General features: G+C 42.3%; 2 protein-coding genes across 4 annotated transcripts; one reads left to right on the top strand and one right to left on the bottom strand.

The window, feature by feature from the left end:
- Nucleotides 1-755: 755 nt before the first annotated feature.
- On the bottom strand, nt 756-12,028 carry ATG4A (autophagy related 4A cysteine peptidase). 2 transcript variants are annotated; one of them, XM_048319116.1, is made up of 13 exons: nt 11,929-12,028; nt 10,283-10,393; nt 9,292-9,363; nt 8,848-8,946; nt 7,493-7,594; nt 6,892-6,964; nt 5,912-5,991; nt 4,742-4,929; nt 4,560-4,638; nt 3,498-3,643; nt 2,855-2,911; nt 1,917-2,028; nt 756-1,650 (listed from the first exon to the last, which is right to left on the bottom strand). In XM_048319116.1, the coding sequence occupies exons 1-13, from the start codon at nt 11,936-11,938 to the stop codon at nt 1,586-1,588; spliced, it is 1,194 nt and encodes a 397-aa protein (XP_048175073.1). In that variant the 5' UTR covers nt 11,939-12,028; the 3' UTR covers nt 756-1,585. The 2 variants fall into 2 exon arrangements, with proteins under 2 accessions (XP_048175073.1, XP_048175074.1); XM_048319117.1 differs by lacking the exon at nt 11,929-12,028 and adding an exon at nt 11,430-11,621.
- Nucleotides 12,029-12,176: 148 nt separating this feature from the next.
- Nucleotides 12,177-16,215, top strand: PSMD10 (proteasome 26S subunit, non-ATPase 10). 2 transcript variants are annotated; one of them, XM_048319127.1, is made up of 5 exons: nt 12,177-12,326; nt 12,422-12,520; nt 13,580-13,726; nt 13,834-14,000; nt 14,727-14,991. In XM_048319127.1, the coding sequence occupies exons 1-5, from the start codon at nt 12,213-12,215 to the stop codon at nt 14,752-14,754; spliced, it is 555 nt and encodes a 184-aa protein (XP_048175084.1). In that variant the 5' UTR covers nt 12,177-12,212; the 3' UTR covers nt 14,755-14,991. The 2 variants fall into 2 exon arrangements, with proteins under 2 accessions (XP_048175084.1, XP_048175083.1); XM_048319126.1 differs by lacking the exon at nt 14,727-14,991 and adding an exon at nt 15,002-16,215 and having other exon boundaries at nt 12,182-12,326.
- Nucleotides 16,216-16,251: the final 36 nt, after the last annotated feature.

The following is a 16,251-nucleotide window of genomic DNA, read 5'->3' as shown; positions in this document are numbered from 1 at the left end:
GGGAATAAGCACGTGGTACACCACTAGGGGTCTTTTAATTATTTTTTTTAGCAGGCATGGCTCAAGACTGAGCTTTCAGAGCAAGGGCTCATTTTAATTTTTGTCTGTGGGGAGGAGAGGGCAGCAGCTGATGTCACAAGAACAGAAACTCTGCATATTAATGAAGAAGAAATGCTTTGTTTAAAAAACCCTAAATCTGTGCAGCTAATCCATGGAGGGGGAAGAAAATTGTATTTTTCCTACATGTAGAGTTTCCAAACCATGGCTAATAAACACTGAAGGCAAACAAGATGAACTGTGACCAGGTCATGACTATTTTCTTGGAAATCATGCTGGCCCTGATCAAGAAGTGCAAGTGAGAGCAGACAGCATTCAGGATTTCTCGATGTTGTCATTTATTGCTGAAGATGAAAGTGTGCGATTCACGTCCATTACACTATCGTGACAAAATGATCAGAATGGGGACTGTCTGATAGTAAAAAGGAACTGCAGAATGAAGTAAAAGATCTTTTCCTTTATTCTGAGCTGGTTTTCTTATAGCTGCTAGAGAGATACTCTGTCTAAGAAACAAAACTGCACTGGCTCTTCTGATAAACCTGGAGAATTAAGGCACTTTTACCAAAACAGATTTCAAAAGGCAACAAGTCAAAACCCAACAATTAAGTAATTTGCATATCCCTATATATTAAGTTTTAAGATAACCTGGCTTATATTTAGTTCACACAAATTAACAAAATATAGCAGCATACAACCTATGAAAAGCTTAAGAAATTTATTAGATGCACGGATAAAGTGCAGTAACAGAGATACTTGTGTAAATCTTTTTTAAAATAAATAAGGTACAGTTAAATCACCTTTGACTCACTTTAGCTCCAAAAGAAAAGTCAGCCTAAGTTTTAATGATTGAACTTTAAGGTCAAGGTGAAATATGTAACAGTGGTTGTGATCTATATCAACTATTTGAGGCTCCTGTTCCTCTTGAGGTCTCCCAGAAACAGGAAGGCTATTGCAAAACGTATACGTTAGACATAGTTCCTTTCACAGAAACATTTTTGTAATAAAGTGTGGTTGCTCCAATACATGTTAAAATATTTAACAAGGAAACAATTTTCTCCTGATCCAGTCGATCTTTTAAACAAGACAATGCATTTTTTCTATGATGCAGCCCATGGGAGGGAACAGAAGTAAACATCCTCCTTAACTGAAGACTGTTTTGTTTTAAGAACTAAACTATTGCATTATATGAGAGCAAGAAATACCCATTTTGTGTTATCCCTTTCTCCAAACATACAGCCCAGTGACAGACTTGCTTTTGCCTCAGAGGTCCATTTGTCTTCAAGAAAGACATACATTAAAAAGAGGTTCTTTTTCAGGGTCTCATAATAAAATCTTTCACCGCCTTTCCCTCTGGGGAAGCTCTTTGACAGAAGGAACTGTCCCCGTTGGAGTTTTGGATGCTACCAGGTGTTTGTGCTCTGTTATCCATGATTTCAGGCACTTCGGGGCTAACATGGCTGTGTAATTTAAGTCAATGCAATAGTATTAGCAATATGTTCAATACTCAGAAGGGTCACCACAGTTTCCTTCATACACTCAAGATTTCAAATTCTTCTTCCAATTCAAATAGCTTGTCAGTAGATTCAATGAGTTCTGAAAAATAAATAATTTAGAATGTAAAGACATACCTGATTTTCTTTACTAAAAAAAACTCTCAACCTCTTCGGAAATGCTGCCTTTGAAATATTTTCTAAGATTTAAGAATGTTTGGATAACTGACATTCCATAGGAATACGGCACTTAATCAGGCAGTGATCGCTTGATCCTCAGGAAAGCCTAGTTATTCCAGCTGTGGTGGTGCTCCTGCTGGCTGAGGAGCCCCACGCTGCTGCCCAGCAGCGCTGTCAGTGGTACCACACCTGCTCCTGTGGTTGTCACTTCTGGCTTGGTCGGAGGTATGAAAGGAGGCCAGTGTGGTGGGTGCTTCTGGACCAGCTCAAACATCCGCAGGCTCTGTTGCTTTAGAATCTCCTGAGGACAGAATACAAAACAAAAAACTGCCTGCTTAATTAAAAACATTTCTAATACTGTATATCTATCAAAGGCTGTAAGTTCCTGTTATTTCAGGTACCTGCCACCATGAATCACTGCTTCACACATCTCTAGTATTTTCCTACTTGAAAACACACCTGGAAGATGGATCTCTTAAACTCTCCTACAAGTTATCAGTGGATTATAATGAGCTTTGATAGCCATACATCTATAATTTTGTTTACATGGAGCAAAAAGATACCAAGAACATATTTCTGCCTTTTAAAAGTAAATTACTTACATGGACCTCTCTGTGTTCAATGGAAATAAAAGACAGACTTATCTACTCAAAGAAATCCAACAGATTTTTGAAGACAGGTTTTGCTCAGGAGAAACAAGTTATTATTGAAGCCAAATTTCACTCCTGTCAGGTGAGCAACATCGTATCTTCTACTTCGGTTATTTACGGACTGCTTTCTGTAGCCGTTTTTAAAAATAAATGCCTTTTAGTTAGTGGTATTTCATATTCGCATTCCTGTTGCTTAATATTCCAACTGCTTGCTGTGTTTCTCAGTAAATGACTTAGGTATGAGCCACTACCGCAGTACTGCTAAAAAAAGACAAACTCAGGAAGCAGGTGTTATGTACTTGTTCTCCAGGGCTCAGGGCTGCAAAATGCTGAACAAGCTCCATCAGCAGTGTCAGCTCTCCCTGATCATTAGTGCCACCTTCACTGGGGATCATTTGATTTGCAGGCTGGGAATTTCCATTAACAAAGAACAGTAGCCATCATTTCATACAGAGCAAAAAAAGACAGTAGTATTACCTTTTGTACAAGACTACACCAGTTATCAAAATCACATTCTTCTTTGCAAAAGAAGCCCTAAGGAAAGAACACACATAGTAATAACTAAATACAATATGTCAGTGAGCAAAGGTTGCTGTGCTATGTATGTATGAGTTATATCCCAAGTGACAATCACCCATAACCCAACCAAAGGACACTGGCATGAGATCCGATTGAATTCCTTCAACTACCACAGTATACTTGTGACCTATACTGGATGACTTCTACAAGTAATTCCACTTGAAGATTTGTAAATTAAATAAAACAAGCTCAGGTATCTTCTCCAGACCAACCATGCATAGGTGATAGTGATGGAATAAAATAAGGAAACCTGACGCAGATCCTTGCTTCAACTTTCAAACTACTTCTTGGAAACGGTCCATGTTGCCCAGGAAAGAAACTTAATTGGCTCCCCAGGATACAAGCGGCTGGTTCCCTGCTTGAGCTAAAATTCATGTATCCTGTGCAGTTAATAGATAAGCTACTATGTGTTGAATTTTAGATTGCAGAAGAGTGCCCTGTGATCTTGACTGTGATCAAGAAAACATGTTGCTGCCCTTAACAATACACAGAGGTATTGCTTTGAATAAAGTACACGCATTTGTTACTGTCTAAAACCTACTAAAGCTACTGAAGGGTCCAAATTCATGATCTTCATTCTGTGTGGGGCTTGCTGGCAGTGGAAGCTCTCATCATCGACTGTGCCGTTTTCTTCTGAATCTACAAAACTCTGAGTGGTGTGAGGGTCCAAGTAGATCAGCTCATTGCCTGGAGGGGTAAAATCCATATGGTGGTAATAAGCAAGAGGCATTAATAAACTTACTCCATCCAGACTTGTATAACACAAATTGGATTATTAGCACAGTCCATATCTCAACTCTCTAGCTAGGGAGTCTTTAAGAGAACGGGAAAGCAGTTCCAGTTCCAGGCACAACAGTATCCCACACAGCATTTAGTATAATTTTCCACTGTTACCTTTTAGAGTGGGTTTTTTGGATGGTTTGTTTTACCTTTGTCACATACTCTTCTTCATCTATGTGAAGTCCAGTACATTTTTGAAAAATCTCAGCTGTTGTAATCCCTAACATTCCTCAGATGAAAGATACAGGATGACCACAAACGCAATCTGTAATCCCATTAGGCATTCACCCAGAAATTGGAACAAGTCTGACTAAAACGGCTCAAGTTTTACAGAAGAAAGAACAAAATATCTAAGAAGTTACAGATCAAACCCGGGTGAAATATGAAAGTCTGAATCTAGGATCAACTATTCCATTAATTAATAAAGGAAGACATAGAAGCTTTGATAAGAAATTGAAAAATATGAGACAATAATTTAAGACAGCGAGGAAGCAGAAGAATAAAACAAGACACTCTTCACTAGAAAGTGTTAATGATGAGAAAAAATTCATTATTTAAGCAGCAGTGACATCTGACACTTGTTGAATGCTATCAACTTTTCTTAGTGTCTTGTTCTTGCTTCTATCATTCCATATTTTTACGTCAAGCTTTGCTGCTGCTTTTCTGTTCCAGTAAGGATGGTCTCATACTGTTCTGAAGTGTCTGAGGTATGTTTCTTCTTCTCCATTCTCATGCTTGAAATGCTTACTATTTCCCCTTCCCAAAGAAAATCCTTCCTCTTTCAGTCATATGAATATTTGGAGTAAGTTTCTTTCTTCCTTACCTAAAAATCCTATAAAATAATAGGCATTATTGGGTTTCCCTCCTAATGCTCCCAAAGACTGTGGCATCTTAAAGCATTCCTAGGAGTCCAAAGAGAGAAAAATTAAATTGATTTGTTTATTGATATAACAGATACCTGAACTTATTTCACATACATAAACAAGTCACTGAAGAATCCCTTACTTTAAACGCATCAATATACACTGGATTGATGTGATTAATCCCTAGCCGGAGAGGGATAATGAGCAAGAGGGGCTTCCAGCCTGGGCACAATCCTGCTGTGTTCTTGTTTTGGCCAAGAGCACTTCTGTGCAAATGTGCACTGCTGTGGGCAACGCCGCTGCTCTGGGCAGGGGACCAGCACATCTTCTCTAGGGGAACGAAAACAGACATCAGTGAATGCACAGAGGAATACAGAGCAGATCTTCCTCTCAATCATGAATTAAATTACTTTTCCAGACAGTTTTACAGAGCTCCAGTTTTAAGATAAAAGGAGCAGGGCTTGGAAATACTGACTATTTAGTAGAAGTAATTCTGGCAGTCAGAGTACGTGCTGGCATATTAGTGAGACATGAAAAAAATGAGGGTATGCATGTTTAAGACTGAAGTTGTATTTACTGTTTTGCAGTATTAATGCTGTCAAGCTTTCCCTGGGAGATAATACAGCAGAGATGAAGCGTTAGAAATTCTTCAGGGAACTCTTCACTTCCAGTGATGTAGACACAAAATAAGCAGAAGTAGGGACTAAAGTAGAACCAGGCTGTGGCTAAATACCACTTGTAAACCCACCCTTACAACTAAAAATGGGCTACGTATTTCTGAAGGATTTGACCCTCGTTTCCTTTTTGCCTGACAAAAACAAATCTCTGGCAAACTCTGTATTACAAGCAATTCTCTGTATTTTTACATACTGCAACTTCATTCCATTGCTGAAGTGGGAGTTAAGGTAGCACAGACCAAACTCCACCTTCTCATCCACATGGTATGTAAGTTGGTCACCAAAAATGCCTCACTGTTCTGTGCTAACTTTAGTTTTGGGAACCCCAAACCTGAGTATCCATTTCCTTTATTCCTTTTCTTACCCTGGGAACAACTGTGGACGGTCCCAAGATTTTGCTTATATTTAGCTATATTCAGGAGAGTGGAGTCAAATCAAAAACTGTCACCAAAGAAATAATCACAGAACCATCAAATCATTTAGGCTGGAAAAGACCTTTAAGGTCATCAAATCCAACCACTACCCTAATGCTCCCAGAAGTAGTTTCTCCAAACAAATTTGCTACGAGCTTGAGCTACTCTTTAATATCTGCTGAGACACTAAAGCAGTCCTGCAAAAACTCCTGTTTCACTTACTGATGTCTTCGATGACCACTGTATTGTCCATAGATACATAAACTGCTAATGAATTCCATTCATCAAATAAAGCAAGCTTCCTGGAAAACATCAAGGCAATAATTAATAAAAGCTTATTAGGACCACAAGGGTAGTTTTTAACACATGACAGTTAAATGGTTCTTGAGTAAAAAGAATCATTTATTTGGAAAAAAATTTGCTGGGCTTTTTTTAAGTCTCCGTGTAATAAAAAGATAACTTTTAGTATTTAAAGTATTTAGAAAAAAATAATAATGAGTGGTTCCAGGAAAAACACACACACTATAATATGTGAAAACTGTCTTGTCCTTTTGCCAAATGCAGGGATAGTAACAGCTCAACCACATAATTATGTTTATTACTTTTTATTACAATTAACAACCTCTGCTGTGGGATTCTGCCCATGGTGCCTGACATCATGTAGAGAAGGAAAAAATTCCTAAGCCAGTTTTTCACATTACTTTGTGCTCAAGAAGTTCCACTAAACTCAGTGAAACTATTTCAGGTTGTTAAAAGCCAGAGCAGCTCAAGATTTTGGCACCCAGAAGTTAGGAGGGGGGCATTATAGCACACAGGTTTCTGTCCACTTGTGTGAGATCCAAAACTCTGGGGAAGGGAGCTCTTAGGCTGCGCAGGTGCTGTTGGTTGTCTAAAATAAGCCCAAAAAACTGGTATGTGAGCCATTAAGAATTCATAAGGGAAAGGAGCTGGAGGCCAGGACATCCTTTAGCTCCTTTCCCACTCCAGAATGTGTCTGTCCCAGGGCTGCAGCAAATGGCGCCCAGGACCTGCAGTCCGGCCTCCTGACATCTGGCACCTCCCTCAGCAAAGTCATCTCTAGTGTGGCTTCCAGACTAGGAGGAGCTTCCATGTTTTCTCCAGCACCCTCGGGCAGTGCTGTGCGGTCTCCGAGCTCAGCGGCCCCGGGAGCACGTTCTGAGGGAGCCACTGCCACGACTTACTTCAGTACTTGAGCAACTGTATTTGGTCCAAACCATTCTCCAATGGATTTCCCCTCTCCAACACCCATCTGCGCTGTTTTTGTAAGGGAAAACACACACAGGAAAAGATCACAGAGAGGCTGGTCACAGTCTATGTCAAATAGCATGGCCCACGAATATTTTGACAAACATTCTAGAGCAAGTGCAAGCTGTATTTAACAACAATTATGTTTTCAATCTATGCTCTTTTCAAAACTTACTGACTGCTAGTTCCCTTACAAAAAGTTCCTAAACTGTAATGAGAATTACAAATATGTCCTTACTTACAAATTACAGCAGTAAGCTTTATGACTGTCTATTTTAATACTATCAACTCTGCTACCCAAAACTTGCACACTTTATCAAGAGCTAGATTCTAGCATACAGATTTATTTTGGTCTTAGTGAATAACATTTCTGAATTATTATACTTTGTACCCATCTGCATGCATTTTAATTTATATATAAATGTATACATTGTCTTCATAATCACCTTTTCAAAATTTTTAATTAACTTATTTCAAATGAGAAAGTTGCAACACCATTGGAATTTCAGTGGACAAAAAGAAGTTGTGTGTTCTTACCCATTTGGTGGATAGAATAACAGCAGTCTTTTCTATCTAGAAAGCACCGTAAGATTCTATGATATTCTTCTGGTTGTTTTTTGTGTTTTTCCCATTGCCAATCTTCCAGGAAAAAAAATTATACAGATTAAAAAATAATGTTTTCATCACACTGATCAAATTTCTAGAATGCAGAAGCCATCAATGAGATGTTAAGAGGCAATCCATCTCTAATATTTACATTTTATTTAGAGATCCTAGAAGTCACACCTTGTCATTTATTATCAAGCTGTCCTTTATCATCACATGCTATCTTGTGAAAACTGGGAAACTAAAATAACAATGCCAACTGCAAATATATCCTGAGTGATCACTGCTGACAATTGGTAGCTATTGCTCTATGTGAGCTTCTAAGACTGGTTAAAACTATCTGTTCTGTTTAGACTTTGTTAGATTTGCAAGCATTTGTAGGACAATAAGATTCATAAAGCAAAGTCCAAACACAATGCTGGCCCTCTCCCACAGAAAAATCCAAACCATGGCTTTTCCATGTGAGTTCCTGCTTCTAACATGAGGTAGTTACCTCACATTTACTAACAGAGAAGCACATACACAGGGCTGATGCTATTCAGACCCATACTGCAAGTTCAAGTTGTAGTTTTTCTCAGGTAATATGTTTGTTTGCCTACTCTTTCAGTTAAATCTTTGCACTACTGTTCTGCAGATTCAGTTATTCAAATGGATAAATCCTTCTGTGGATTCTGTTATTAAAGTGGTAAATCCACAAATCATGCTGCCATAGAAACCATGACAAAAGAGCATAAGGATCACAGACCCAACCACAGTAAGATAACTGACAGAAGAGTGACACACAGAGCAGACCTATGACACTCACCCCTGACCCTGGGATATGGGGTGTTAGTATAGGATTAAGAGCAGGCACTAGTGGGGTCTGCTGCAGGGTTTGGACTCAGGCTGATGATGGGTGAGTGGTTTGTGAAGTACTTTTGTGTGGTGAATATCACGCTGTCACTACTTGCACCATCACCTTGAGCCAGCATTTTGGTGGCTATGGAATGAGAAGAGGGGAAGAAGTCAGACCCATGGTGGCAAGTTTTCCCTTGGCTTCAACTTGGGTATTCCTCAAAAAGATTTATAAAATAACAACAGTGGGATTCCCTGTTTGTCCTTCCTCTGTTTTTGTTTCTCTGCTTAAAGGCTGACATGATTTTACCCCATCAGACAAGAACAGTTCACTAGTAACTTTATCAGGGCATCACAGAAAGTTTCATTAATAACTTCAGGTTTTATGCTTTTATGGAGCTAAATAAACAGTCTCCAAATAACACAAAAGTTGCCTCAGCAACAGTACTCACCTCTTCCTAAATGTCTGCAGATCAGTGCCTGGGCCAGCATCATCTGCCCACATCTCAGCATGCATCCCCAGCCTGCGTCAGACGAGGGGCCGGTGCCTCCTGGGAACAGAGTTGCCCACAGTCAGCACGGGCTCTACACAGAGCCCAGCCCTCGGGAGAGCCTCAGTTACACCTCGAACAACTGTTACTGATCAAAGGCACTGAGCAAGCTCCTTCCTCTCCACAGCGCTGGTGTCACTTCACTGCTTGCCCCACAAACATGAGGACCTGATTATATACAGGTACCAGCAAGCACTGATTTTAACAGCTTTAATCTTTTGTTTGCATAAACAGTTAAAATTATGCTCAAAATGTTCTAATACTGTAAAAGTAACTTTTTAGTCCCCAACACCATCACTAATCCTGCTAATTCATAACCAGGCAGCTGGAATGCTGCATACTCACCAATAGGTGAAAACTTTCTTCTATATGTAAACCAGAGACGAGCACTTATATCCAACAATAACTTAGATTTGTCTGGAATAATTTTAAGAGGAAAGAAATTATTAAAACAGACTTTTAAAACTGAAAAATTCAAATTATCCCTGTATAGTGAATATATAGTGCATGGAAGGCTCCTGTTAGCTTTTACATACAAGACCCTTAAAATTTAAAACATTTTTAGCAGTTGAAACACAGAGAGCTTTTGCAGTCTGCTAATTAAAGTTAACTTATTAAGGATAAAATAATTATTAGCCAGTGAAGTTTTACAAGGTGTTTGGAATGACTATGTCCAGCCTGAATGAAACAACTCTGGAGAACTATATCCTAAGGAAAGAACTGGTAAAGCAGGTTAAGAATTTCTACGTGCAAACCAACATGGAATTATACATTACCTCCAAACCCAACAGAAAGTAATTTTAGGAAAAGGTTAATAATAAGGTTAAATTTAATTAAATCTCTCTGGGTTTTTTTTTGTTTGTTTAAACACATGCACTTAAAGAATTCTCCAAAGGCTCTGAAGAATGGTTAAGAATCCTATTTGCTGCATTTTCCCTTAGCTGTGGCTCAGACTGGCTGGCTTTTCCAAAGGATTCTCCAGCTGATCAAGGCTGCATGCAGCACCCTCGGCTGTCCTGAACACCGTGCCTGCATTGGTGGCCACTGCCTTTGACATGTAACACAGGAGGATGCCCCTGTCTTCTCCCCAGGGAGAAAAACTCATTTCTGAAATCTTATTTTTATATAAACACATTGCTCTGCTCTAGCTTTTAGGTCATGTATTTATTTTCACCAAAACACAGTATGTGCCATAGACTAACTTATTATTGTTATTTGAAAAATGACATTAGTAATGCTGAACATTTCCCAGAAGTTATTTATTTATTTCTGAGGCAGCTGATGTGAATCTATGAATATTCTACAGATATTACAGATAATTTAATTCTAAAGATACCTGTGTTCAGGTGGTGTTGCCTTCCTAAAATCCACACTGGCTCATCAGTTTCTGGAAATTCTTCTAAGTAGTCTGACAAAATAGTGATCTGGTTTTCATACCTAGATAAAACTGAACAGGAATACACAAAATTCAAACTCCATTTTATCCCCTTGTTCTTTTATGTACAACTTGGAGCTCTCAGACTGAACTAGTTGTAGCAAGTCTTTGCAGCCTTTGGGGCTTCTAAGGAGTGCTGCCAGCTGCTTTTAATTTTCTCCCTTAAAAGCTGTTCTGACACTGAAATATCCAATGCCTTGGTTTTTATTTAGATCCTCAGTGAGTGTTGAGAGAACACCAGGAATAACACCTTGATTATAAGCAGTCTCACTGAAGCCAGTGACAGAAGTTCAGGATGACTGCAGCAAGGATGAGATTTGATTCAAGATAATGAGGAAAGGAAAAAAAAATTTAGGCACCACGGCTTGTTCTGAAATGTACAAAAACTACAAATCAGAGTGATTACAGCCTCGTGCTTAATGGGAAGCATGTGAAAAGTGTTAGCAAGGCTTGGCTTTACTTTCCCAACTGGAGATTTGAAACACTTCAGCAAAAAAAATAGATGTGTTAAATAGATTAATGTTATTATTCAATACCACATCTATTTAGTGAAAAATAACAAAAGATAATACTACTAAAAGAAGACAGTCCAACCATTTTCCAGATCATTAAAATGGTGCTTTTTGGAAGAGTGAAACAACCCTTCAAGTGTAAAAATTAATGTAAAATAATTTTAGACAACAATCTTAAGGACTATATGCTATGAAATCAGAAGTTAAAAGTGAAAGCAAACAATTTATCCTACTTTTCAAGTGAGTGCACATATATCCAGTACAAAGAGTGAATAATCAGCAGGTAAACATATATATTTTAAAAATTCCATTTTAAAAATATATACATTCCAGCAATCAAAAGGAAGCTACACCACCCTCCTGGAGCACCGGGGCCGGCAGTGCCGAGCCCCGACATTCACCTTCCCCGCAGGCAGTGGTTAAACACCACGACAGACTGCTCTAGGGCTGGCAGCTCGGCAAAACAGCTTCTCGCACTGTGCTCTGCCTTCTCCATCAGAAAAGCCGTCACTTACTGCACTTGGAAGGCAAATTACCTATTTTTGGGTCCAAAGACTTAAGACACTCGCGACCCCCGAAATCAGCCGGAGACACCTGCGCCTCCTTCGCGGCCGCCTCTCTCGCCCCCGCTGCTGTACGCCACCTGGGACCACCCGAGGAGGCACCGCCAGGGTCTCTTTTCCCTTCCCGGGGTCTCCTTCCCCTTCCCGGCGCTCCTGCAGAGCGCTCCCCCCCGAGCTGCGGCGCCTCCCGGGGCCGGGCTGGCAGACCCGGCTCCGGCCCCCGGCTCAGGCCGCGCCCCGCCCGAGCCTCCCCGCGCCCGGGCCCCCGCCCGAGCCCCCAGCCCCGGCCCCAGGAGAGGCCGCGGGACCCCCCGCGCCGGGCGACCCCTCAGGGCGGATCGCACCGCGCCGACCCGCCTCCCCTCAGCCCGCGGGCGCCTCCCGCCGCCGGCGGCTCGGCTGGAGCCCCGGAGCACCAGCCTGGCCCCTCAGCGCCGCCCCGCCGGCCGTGCCCGCGCCCCGCGCCCCTCACCGGCCTCCATCCTCCCGCTGTCACCATCCTCCTCCTCCTCTTCGCCCCGACACGGAGGCACAACACGGCCGCGCCGCGGGGCGCCCTGGGAGCTGCAGTCCCGCCGCCCGCCGGCAGCGCGCCGCCCGTTCGGCTGCGGGACTACAAGCCCCAGCAGCCCCCGCGGCCCGAGAGGCGAAGGGAGCAGGCGGGCAGGCGCGATTGGTTGGACTGGGTCCCGGCGCCCTCCTGATTGGCGCGGCGCGGGCTTGGCCGTCCCGCGGGCGGGGGTGCGCGGGGGCAGCATGGAGGGCTCGGTGTCGGACGTGGCCGTGTGTAACCTGGCGTTCGCGGGGCGCCTCGAGGAGCTGCGGGCGCTGCTGCTCCGCGACAGGGCCCAGGCGACGCGGGCCGACCAGGTCAGCCGGCTGCGGCCCCGGGCGGCCTGGGGGCGGCTCCCCGCGGGAGCCAGCCGCTCCCCGTCCTCGCCCCGCTCACCGCTTCCTTCCCGCAGGATCACCGCACCGCGCTGCACTGGGCCTGCTCGGCGGGACACACGGACGTCGCAGACCTCCTGCTCGGGCTCGGCGTGCCCGTGAACGATAAGGACGATGTGAGTGCCGCGGCCGTAGGGTGCGGCTGAGGGAGCCGCGGGCCGCTGTGCGGGGCGGTCCGGCTGCGCAGACGGTGCTGCGGCCCCTTGCTGTCATGGCTGCAGCTGCAGAGGGGCCCTGACAGCGGCCGGGGGCAGCTCCCGGAGCCGCCTCCCTTCCTCCCTTCCTCCCTTCCTCCCTTCCTCCCTTCCTCCCTTCCTCCCTTCCTCCCTTCCTCCCTTCCTCCCTTCCGTGCTCTTCCCCCTCCTCCCGGCGGCTGGTGCGCCCGGCGCGGTATCTGACACTTGGAGAAGCCCAGGCTGCTCTATGTGCGCTGGGAAGGCTGGGTGAAGTATTTCACAGTTCGTGTGGAAATAGGCGTGAGGAGGAGACTTGATTCCTGCTTATTATCCAGGAATTTTAGGATAACTGTTCTTATGAAGGAAGTTGCAAAACCAGGGGTGTTTCAGTGGTTGTTGGGGTTTTCATATTGCCTTTATCTCGGTGTGATCTCTCAAATATGTTGTGCCGAATCATGAGGCACCCTGAAGATTCCTCGTATTGGGAAAGGCATTAATAAAGGAGGGGCAGGTTGAGTGAATTCACAGTTGGAAAGGAGATGGCCTGCTCCTGCTCTAGAAGAAGAGTTGAAATATTTGTGTCGATTACAAAGCATCCTAAATGTCATCCATAAAGAAGGAAATGTCTCATTGGTTTAGAGAGTAGGATATAGAAAAGGTTGCAGAAACTTTTTAATACCTCTTTCTACTACTCCTGTTTGTTCTTAAAAAGGCCCTAGTGTAAATTCTGCAGGGACAAAGTGTTCTGCAAAGATACCATGCATAACTGCATAGCAGAAGTGATTTCTGTCATTTAACTGTCAGCTTTTGTCAGGTACTGAATGCTGGCGTGTAAGAAGACATGAGCCTTGTCTCTAGTGAAAATCCATAATGTTTAGCTTTACACTGGTAAGAATATATGCAGTGTGAGTAGTCAAGTCTGTCTGGGTTATGCATTGTCATGTTTTTCTCCCTGAAACTCATGGCTTGAATAATGTGGATTTCTTCTTACCTCTGTAGGCTGGTTGGACTCCCTTGCACATTGCTGCTTCAGCAGGCCGTGATGAAATTGTGAAAGCCCTCATTGCTAAGGGTGCTCATGTAAATGCTGTCAATCAGAATGGCTGCACACCTCTGCATTATGCAGCCTCCAAAAATAAGCAGGAGGTATGTTTACCTAAGCTACAGGAGCTGGTGGTGCTCTTGGAAGAAGGATTTAGATATATTAACTCCACATCTTCCTCCCCTGCTCCTTTCTCTTTCTACGTACTCAGATTGCAATCATGCTTTTGGAGAACGGAGCAGATCCAGATGCAACAGATCATTTTGAATCCACCCCGTTACACAGAGCAGCAGCCAAAGGAAACCTAAAAATGGTACAGATCCTTGTGCAGCACAATGCAACTGTGGATATACGGGACTCTGAAGGGAATACTCCTCTGTAAGTAATTTTTTATTTTGCTCAATATACCATAATCTCTGTGAAATGAAACTCCCATTACTTCAATGTCTTTTTTTTTTTAATTTTTCATTGCCTCAAAATACTTTCTTAATTCGCATCCCTGTGCAATTAAAAAGTATTTCAGAAAGTCACACTTAGAATTTTGCCTCAGTGTGTCTGTACATGCATACTTTAATTTGTGTTACTGCATCTACTTAAAAGAGTGTAGAACACCTTTTGTAATAATCTGGAATACATTGATTGCTGCTAGAAGGTAGAAAGTGAGCACATGACATCAGAGTCAGAGGAAACTGGTCTTGCAGGCTGGTCTACTCTGTCCTGCCAAGCAAGAACTCATTTTAGAAGCTTTTCTTCACCTCTCTAAGGAAAAGAAGTTGCAGCCCAGTGTTTGTTGTTACCTTAGAGATCAATATGAATCTGTAAGGGTTACAGCTGCTTTGAACTTGGTGGCAAAACCACAGTGGAATCCAGATTTTGCTGTGAATAAGATCAAGCAGTATGTTTTAGCTGTGCATAAACCCCAGTGTGGCCCTGGAATGCACAGTTTTTCCTAGGACACAGTGCCAAATGGAAACAAGCATTTGCTGCATTTGCAGTAACACATTACTTCAGATTATTTTTTAGCATCAGACAATTTATTTATCACTTTCAATTTAATAGAGATTGCCATTTTCCATTCTCACCATGGATTATTGTTCTCTTTAGCTTTGCTGACTGCAGAGCCAAATGCTAACCCAAAGAACTGTCTTAACATTGCAAGGAGAGCAGCAGGAGGAATGTTCTTGAGTTGCTTAATGACAGCAGAGGGACTGGACAGCAAGCTTTGGAATCTGTCTAGGTAGTTGGCTGCTTGTGGATTTGTTGTTCTCAGATGTATCTCCCCCCAACATTCACGCTGTCATTTTGACATGGCATAATTATTGCTCTTTATAAGCTTGGGCAGTTTAACAGTGGCTCTGGGTTTCTTGTTCTCACTGCAGTCATTTAGCCTGCGACGAAGAGAGAGTGGAGGAGGCAAAGCTGCTGGTGTCTCACGGTGCAAGTATTCACATTGAGAATAAAGAAGAGCTGACCCCACTGAAAGTGGCCAAGGGTGGCCTGGGAGCCATCCTTAAAAGAATGGTGGAAGGCTAGAGGGGGCTTCCCACTTGAGCCTCTCTCCTGTTGCACTTCTATTTAAGACTGAAAACTTCGTATTTTGGTAGCTCAACTAGGATGTCATGTATGGTATCAGCATGGTAATGAAATGTTTTTATTGAAGCTGTTCTTTAAGTGCAGTGCCAAAACAACTCTTTGTACTTCCTGTTAATTAAATAGTTCACTGATTTTAAAGTATTTTTCAATATCTTGCAGTTTTCTTTCAGTTTACAGTGTGATGTGTATAATGTGATATTCCTTCTATATCAGTTCCCAGTTTAGAATTATTTCTTTCAAGAAACAGGACCAAAAATGTTTTAACCATTTAAAGACAGTTTTTATTTTCTTCTAGAGTCTTTGTTTTTTCCCATAGCCTTTGTGATTTGTGTGTGGGGTTTTGTTTGTGTTTTGTGGGTACTGATTGCCTTTCTTCAGGTGATTCTAAACTACACTGTATTTCTCTTTGTAGAATGCAGTTTGCTCAGTGACTTAGATAATTGTATCCATTTCTGCTATTCTTGGTGTATTAAGTGAGATCTGAGTGTTTAAAGCTTTTCTGTTGTTACTGATTGTTATCCTGTTTTTCTCTGAGTCTTTTAATACATGTATTTGATCAAGTGCACTGGACTGCTTGCAGAATGCAGGCACAGTTTCAGGGTTACCTCTGCAAATACACTGTTTTATAATGGATGGCTCTGGATACTCCTCTGGGATGTACTTCCACTTTAATATTTTTTCCTCTTGCTCCTTTTGTAGGCTCCTTTTTTTGCTCTCTTTGACTCCTTTTGTAGGTTCCTTTTTTGCTCTCTTAGACTCCCATAAGCATCACTGACACTTGCAGTTTACCATCTCATTTTATAACAGAAGCCTGGTTTAATCTTTATTTACTCGGAGCAAATCCTGATATTAAGTTATTATAAGGCAGAGCTAACGAGGCAGAGTCTGAAAAGTGACCTCCTGTCCTGATGTTGGTAGGATAATTTTTGACACCAGTGGGTAGATTTCCCCTTGAACAAAGGATGGAATTCTGTGAAATAAAGAACTTTCCTAAACAACAGTCTTTGGTATTATAAAACTTTATTAAACTTACATG

Source organism: Corvus hawaiiensis, chromosome 14, assembly GCF_020740725.1.
Source record: "Corvus hawaiiensis isolate bCorHaw1 chromosome 14, bCorHaw1.pri.cur, whole genome shotgun sequence".
Classification (NCBI taxonomy): Eukaryota; Metazoa; Chordata; class Aves; order Passeriformes; family Corvidae; genus Corvus; species Corvus hawaiiensis.
The sequence above is the reverse complement of the archived record's forward strand: the minus strand, read 5'-3'. Positions and strand labels throughout refer to the sequence as shown.